This window comes from Natator depressus, chromosome 13 (genome assembly GCF_965152275.1).
Source record: "Natator depressus isolate rNatDep1 chromosome 13, rNatDep2.hap1, whole genome shotgun sequence".
In the NCBI taxonomy this organism is placed as follows: domain Eukaryota; kingdom Metazoa; phylum Chordata; order Testudines; family Cheloniidae; genus Natator; species Natator depressus.
In genome coordinates this window covers 19,432,132-19,438,357 of record NC_134246.1, presented here as the reverse complement: position 1 = coordinate 19,438,357, position 6,226 = coordinate 19,432,132, and the positions used below count along the sequence as shown (strand labels likewise).

At 46.3% G+C, this 6,226-nt stretch overlaps 1 protein-coding gene across 1 annotated transcript in view; it reads right to left on the bottom strand.

Annotated features, from left to right (window-relative positions):
* GDAP1L1 (ganglioside induced differentiation associated protein 1 like 1) overlaps nt 1-6,226 on the bottom strand; it is a 34,247-nt gene continuing 28,021 nt past the window's right edge. The window contains exon 6 of the mRNA XM_074970099.1: nt 1-2,500. Coding sequence (XP_074826200.1) covers nt 2,157-2,500 — 344 coding nt within the window. The 3' untranslated portion in view covers nt 1-2,156. The remainder of the gene's footprint in view (nt 2,501-6,226) is intronic.

The following is a 6,226-nucleotide window of genomic DNA, read 5'->3' as shown; positions in this document are numbered from 1 at the left end:
TTGTAAGCAAGAAGTTTTTAAGTGAGGTGGAACTTGGGGTTACGCGAGACAAATCAGACTCCTAAAAGGGGTACAGTAGTCTGGAAAGGTTGAGAGCCACTGCTTTATAAGGACCATTGGCCTGCTCTAGGGTGGCAACCCTACATTTCTATATTAGTCTTTTCCTTTCAAGCTTTTAAACAAGGGGAGGAAATTGGGAGACTCTTCAGTCTCACGCCCCCCTTAAAATGTACCAAATTCTGTGTCTCCTATTTTGGATACTTCGGGCCAAATTACCACCAAGTTTCCACAAATACACCAACAATATTTGTGGGAATACGTTTATCCATGTAACATTGCACCCATTTGGTCATGTAAATAGACATTTATGTACAATTGCCCAGTTTGCATATACAAATACTGGTTTGAGGGTTTTGCATGTACCAATGGAGGCATGTGTGCATGCACACACCCACATTTTGAAAAATATGGGTCTAAGTCCTAAGAAAAATGTGTGCATGAATTGGGTACCTCATCTGTGTGCAAATGATCGCACACTCAAACTGAGTGACTGCATGCTCTACTGTATGTGTAACTGATCGCGAAAATATGGAGTAAGTTTGTGCATTTTTGCCTGCACATTTGTCCAAAAATGTACACATTGGTCCCTCATGTTATTTCTGGTGAATTTTTCCATAATTTCATGACTCGCAGGGTGGGGGACCATGGATGTTGCTGTGAAATCCTACGTCTCAAAAATGCATAAAGAAACTACTTTTGCCTCTTTGTATCAGAGGCGAGGCACAATGTGATTCCTAGCTCTTGTGCAGTGCTCATTGTTAGCTACCAAATCTAGAGATGCCATGCTATTTGCCAGTGATCACTTGGAGCTCTGAAAACTAGGTAGAGGAAATTCTAACAGGCTCAGATCTCGCTAGAAAGATTTGATTGAAAAGGAGGGTATATTGCTTCCACTTGGGCTTTATTTCAATCCTTACTGTGCAAGGAAACAGCACAAATCACCTGACAGTCCCTCCAAATACGGATTCCCTTTGAAATAAGAGTCAACTGATGTTAAACACATTTAGAAATGTAAAGCAGTTACGCCTCCCATCTGGTTTATTCCGGATCTCGTAGTTTTCTAAGCATGAGTAGCAGTGACACCCATTATTCTTTCCAACATGCAAAAGGCACAAGAAAGTGATAAACGTGATTCTGTGCAAAGTGTCTCTAAGAAAATACACAGGGAGAAAATTACTGAGAAGAGCCCCCAACAAAAGAGAAAACAAAAGCATCTTCAGGCAAGTGCAGAAAAGTTCTGAGAACGCTTGCATTTTTCAGAGTCCCGAGAACTCCGTCGGTGAAAGGTGCTTTGCAAATCCAGGAAAGGAAAATCAAGGCAAAGAGCTGCGAGGCTAAAAAAAACCTGTGTCTGACAGAATTCAGCCTGGAAGTCAAAATGATATCACTGAGAAATAAATGTGGCTCTTAGTAACAGACACATGTTAAACATTAAAAAAAAAAGAAAGCAGATGTAGAAGGTGGATACATTCTAAGAGCAGCTCATTAAAAATATTTGATTTAATGGAAATAATTAAGAAAATGAATAATTAAATCATTCAACTCCACCTTGATCTTGACTGGCTACTGTACCTCCCAACTGGCTGTGTCCTCTCTGCTTCCAGGAAAGACCCCAGATCAGAAGAGTGTAACCGTTTCTAGAAGAAGAACGTCCCCTCTACTTGCACTTGTGAAATGTGTGATGCAGCCAATGTACATTTTGAAAACATAAAGGTACAGCACAGAGTATCCAAATCCCACAGCGTAACCTGGTGTTTTGAAAACTTTCCAGGGTTGCCATCTCTCTTCCACCGGAATTTGCCTGCTCCGGGGGCAGTTTCACTCCATGGCAGGTGTGTAAGCCCAGTAAGTGCCCGAGTATGACACTCACCGGTTGCTACTGTTTAATACTTAAACCTAAAAAAAGCCATTTATAAGTTGACTTATTTTTGTGTCTTATTTCCTTGCAGTACAAGTTTCTACTTCTAGACTAGGGAATGTTACATCAACAATATAATTATTCATACCTTGTTTTAAATTTCATTACAGTTACTTTGAAGATTCATCGTGATTTCACACAGCACAGAGACACCAAACTAAACACCAAACAGCCAGCATTAGATGTATTTTTTCTTTAAATACCAATAAGCAAAATATCCCATTCCCCCCAAAGATCCCATAAGGAAGGAGGCTCCAAAGAAAGAGGGGGGTTTCCGTTTGACAAGCCGGAAGGCATTGGGTACCACGGCCGAGAGAAGGGTGGTGTGTATGTCTCCCAAAACTTTCCTGAAGGCAAAGCGGTTTTGTACCCTGTCAAAGAAGGACCGTAGGTTAGGTCTGCTGCCATCTTCCCAGTATTTTTTAGACAGTCCTAGAAACTTGAGGCGGTGCAGGGTGGCTCCCAGCAGGATGTCGGCCAAGGTAAAAACGCATCCGCAGAGCCAGAGTTCGCACTTCTGCCCTGGAGAATTAAGCCACAAAAACAGACAAGATGAGAACAAGCTGCTGTTTGGAAAATTGGGGCCTGGTCCAAAGCCCATTGAAAGCAATGGGGAGTCTTTCCACTGACTCCAGCAGGCTTTGGATTAGGCTCTAAGTACCGCTGCAGAGTTCGAGCTCATGAAGGAGCTGGTCTTCTGCAATGAGTTCCTAAGGAGTTGAATTGGGCCCTGGGGAGTTTTAAAAAGCTGGGCTGTGAGAACTTGCTGAATTTAGAACTAGTTGTGAACCTCCTCTGTGGGCTCATTATAGATTGTGGTTCCTTATCCTGCTTCCAGTGAGGTTAACGTCAAAACACCCTTTGGCTTCAGTGGGACCTAGTAAGTGTCCCAGCGCCAAATGAACAGCGGTCCTATGCACTCAGGGAGAGCAGTTACCTTTGTCCTTGGCTGCTGGTTGAACATAGTGCAGTGTTTCAGAAATGAAGGAGGCCCCAGTGTCTCGGCCAGTACTGTTCCCCATTTTCTATATTAGGGACGCTAGAAATACTTGGGAATCCAATAAATTTCCTACAGAGTGTGGGACTCGGCATAGCTGCTGGTCCCGCGCCTCCAGCTCTTCCTGCTGCCACTAACAAGCACCCTCATGACCTCTGGCGGAAACTCTATTCCAAGACACCAGAATTATCAGCACTTCTGTGATGGGAATCAGATTGCAGGGGGAAGCAATATTTAATGCTGACATGGGCTATGAGAACAGATACCACAGGGTTAAAGGCTCCCAGTCACAGGCTACCCTAAGCCGTAATGTCACAGGAGAAGTGGTCTCAAAGAGAGTCTGTGATGGGATGGAGGGACTCCTGCATCGGCACTGGCCAGGAGGGGGTTAAAACACTTCCCCAAACATCCTTCTATCCCTGTACCATGCTAACCGGCAGGGGCAGCGGCAGAGTAGCAGGTGAGCCTTGTTAGTGACAGCAGCTGATTCCCTTAAGAGTGGGGTTACATAAACTCACAGCGGAGCAAGGATTAGAGCTGAGAGAAGGAGGTGGCAGGCTGGCTAGGCAGGGTTTCTGTCTCTCCCTTTAGGATTTTAGAACCCCCCCCACCCCCGAATCCCTTGCTATGTTCTGTAGCTGTAGGAAGCTTTATTGTTTGACCCATGGGAGAAAATGTTTGGAAGTTAAATGCCCTTCATACATTTTTCTAAAATCAATAAACAGGCAAAATCTCTAGTGCTTCCGAGTGCTGGGACATGAGTAACTTTCCAATAATAAACCATTGGGTGCAGTACAGAGCCTGGGAGCCTCTCTACAATAATACACTAGTGTGTGTAGCAGAGCACTTAAGAGCAACCCTACAATAACAAACCAGGATTTGCAGGGTGCGAGTGCTCATGAACAGACCTGCAATGACAGACCAGTGAGCCTAGCCTGTAATGTGGGGAGCTACCCTCTGCTATAAAAGGTTAGGCTTTAGTATGAGGTTAAAAGTTGTCACACACCCTGCAGGATATGATGCTAGACCACACTTCCTACGGACTCTCCCACAGACGCAGGGATGATTTTTTTAGGAAGAGGGAGACAAGAGAATAAAGCCAGGCTAGATTACAGCAGCATCTGTGCTGTGTTGACTTGCAAGCTATTTGTTGTTGTTAGGTAAATAAGTAAGTTATCCTAAAACCTGCCTCAGTCATCTCTGAAATACCACAAACCCTACATGTCCTTCTCTGAAGGACACCTCACTAATCTGAGGAGATATCAGAGGGTTGACAATAGCTAGAGGAGAAAGGGAAAGGCTAAGTAGAAGAGCAGACCCAACCCCGAACAGGCCACGTTTGGGGGCCTGCAGGGGGATAGTGGTGGATTCCTAGAGCTCTGGGTTCATGTAGGGCAGTGGCATGGGGTGAGGTCCAATCTGCTCATTAACAAACAGTTCTGTTTGTCAGAAAACCAACCTACTTTGGCATGAACCCCTCCTCCCCCCAGCTTGTTCTTCCCTGCCCTGCCAGCACTCCAGGCAAGGACTGTGTCCTGAATTATTCCTGCACTGTCCTGATTCTGTGGTAAACATTTAAATGGGGGCAGCTCTCAGCCCAATTCCACCCTCCGAATAAATCAGAGCTGTGGAACTAACGACAGAGAGAGAACTCCTGTGGACCAAAGGGAAGCCTAGCATTTCCCTTCTGAGGAAACCTGATCTCTGCCCTCTTTACCCTTCCTGAGCCTGTCCCCTTGTTCCAACCACGAAAGGGAAAGTCCCCCTCCGCTGGCGTATGCTCCCCTATCTGGGGATGAAGATGCTGCCCCCTCTGCTGTAGTGTAAAAACATGCATGCACTGAATCAAACCTTACTTGTCGTTTATTATTGCTGTTAGTTATTGCATTATTAATCCAATCTCTAGCCTTGCAAATGTCCATGCACTTTACGGAGAGTAGGGAAGACACGGTCCCTGTTCTGGAAAGCTCATTATTAGGCAAGTGGAGCAGAAACAGACAATTTTTGGCACTGCCCAGGCGGGGAGCTGCAAACAAGGGGTGCCTGCCTGCTTTGAGAGGCTGCAGCAATGGAGCTAATGTTAATGGCAAGGCCTGGTTTTTATTGGCTTGGCAGCTGTCCTAATACTGCCAGACACACACAGCAGGTGACAGCACCGGTGCCTACTGGCAGATGGGGTTTTACAGCACTGGTAGGCCACCACGGGGGAGACAATCTCACCCCAGGACTCAGGCCCATGTCTATAATGGGCCAAACCTGAACACCCCTAGATAGCGCGGAAGTTCAGATTGAGGTTTTTCACAATGCGGGTCCATCTCTAGTACAAAGCAGGGTGGCCGTAGCCCAGCATGTGAGTCACACATCGCCCAGTTTGTTCTACAATGCATCCCTGCCCTCTGTTAGAGAGGCAGGCCAAAGGGTGGCAGGTCCCAGCCCATGAAGCCCCCTCTGGCTCCAAGCAGCCGGGTAGCTGGAGCACTGTTCTTCAAGCCCTGTAGCCTCAGTGGCTGGAGCTCTGGACTGAAGATGAGGGCTGCTGCAGTGCAGCTTGCGGGCAGTTGTCCAATAGTTGGCACCAATTGGATAAAGTTTGGGCACCCCCTGCTATGAAGCGGGAGATAGGGACCAGCCCTGTCTAAGTGGGAAGGAAAAAAAGTGCCTTTGAGAGACCTTAGTGGTGGCCCTTGGCTTCGTGCCCCAGAAATCTCCCATCAGAGGGCACCATAATTAGTACTAAGCGTGAGTGTATCTGATAATGGGAGTATTATCTGCCATGATTAGCAGGTGTAGGCACAGACTCACTCCAGTGACTACATGGCTTTCCATAATCCCCGCACCTGTGGGGTTTGCTGGGACTGAATTTGATAGCTATTAAGTCCCCATGTTGCTTTTGACTGGGAATGACACAACTCCCATCACACTCAGATGGCTGCAGGAATCGTTGCTTGACGAACCAGTTCCAAGATCTGTTCCAAACCTGCCACCCACGATTTTCAAGCCCCCTCAGTCCTGCTTGTCACACTGCTTAGAACCACTTTCATTGCATAGTGCCTGAGAGCATGCTGGGTGCTTCACAGAAGTGACAGTCCCTGCCCCAAAGAGCTTATAGCCTCCATTGTACTCCTGACAATGAAAGAGGGTGGCTAACAGAATGAAGGGGGCAGGACAAGGAAACAAAAGATTAAAGGTTATTAAGAGAAGGGCAATTCCTATGAATCCTTTATTAAGTATCAGTGAGGATCTGTTCCTTT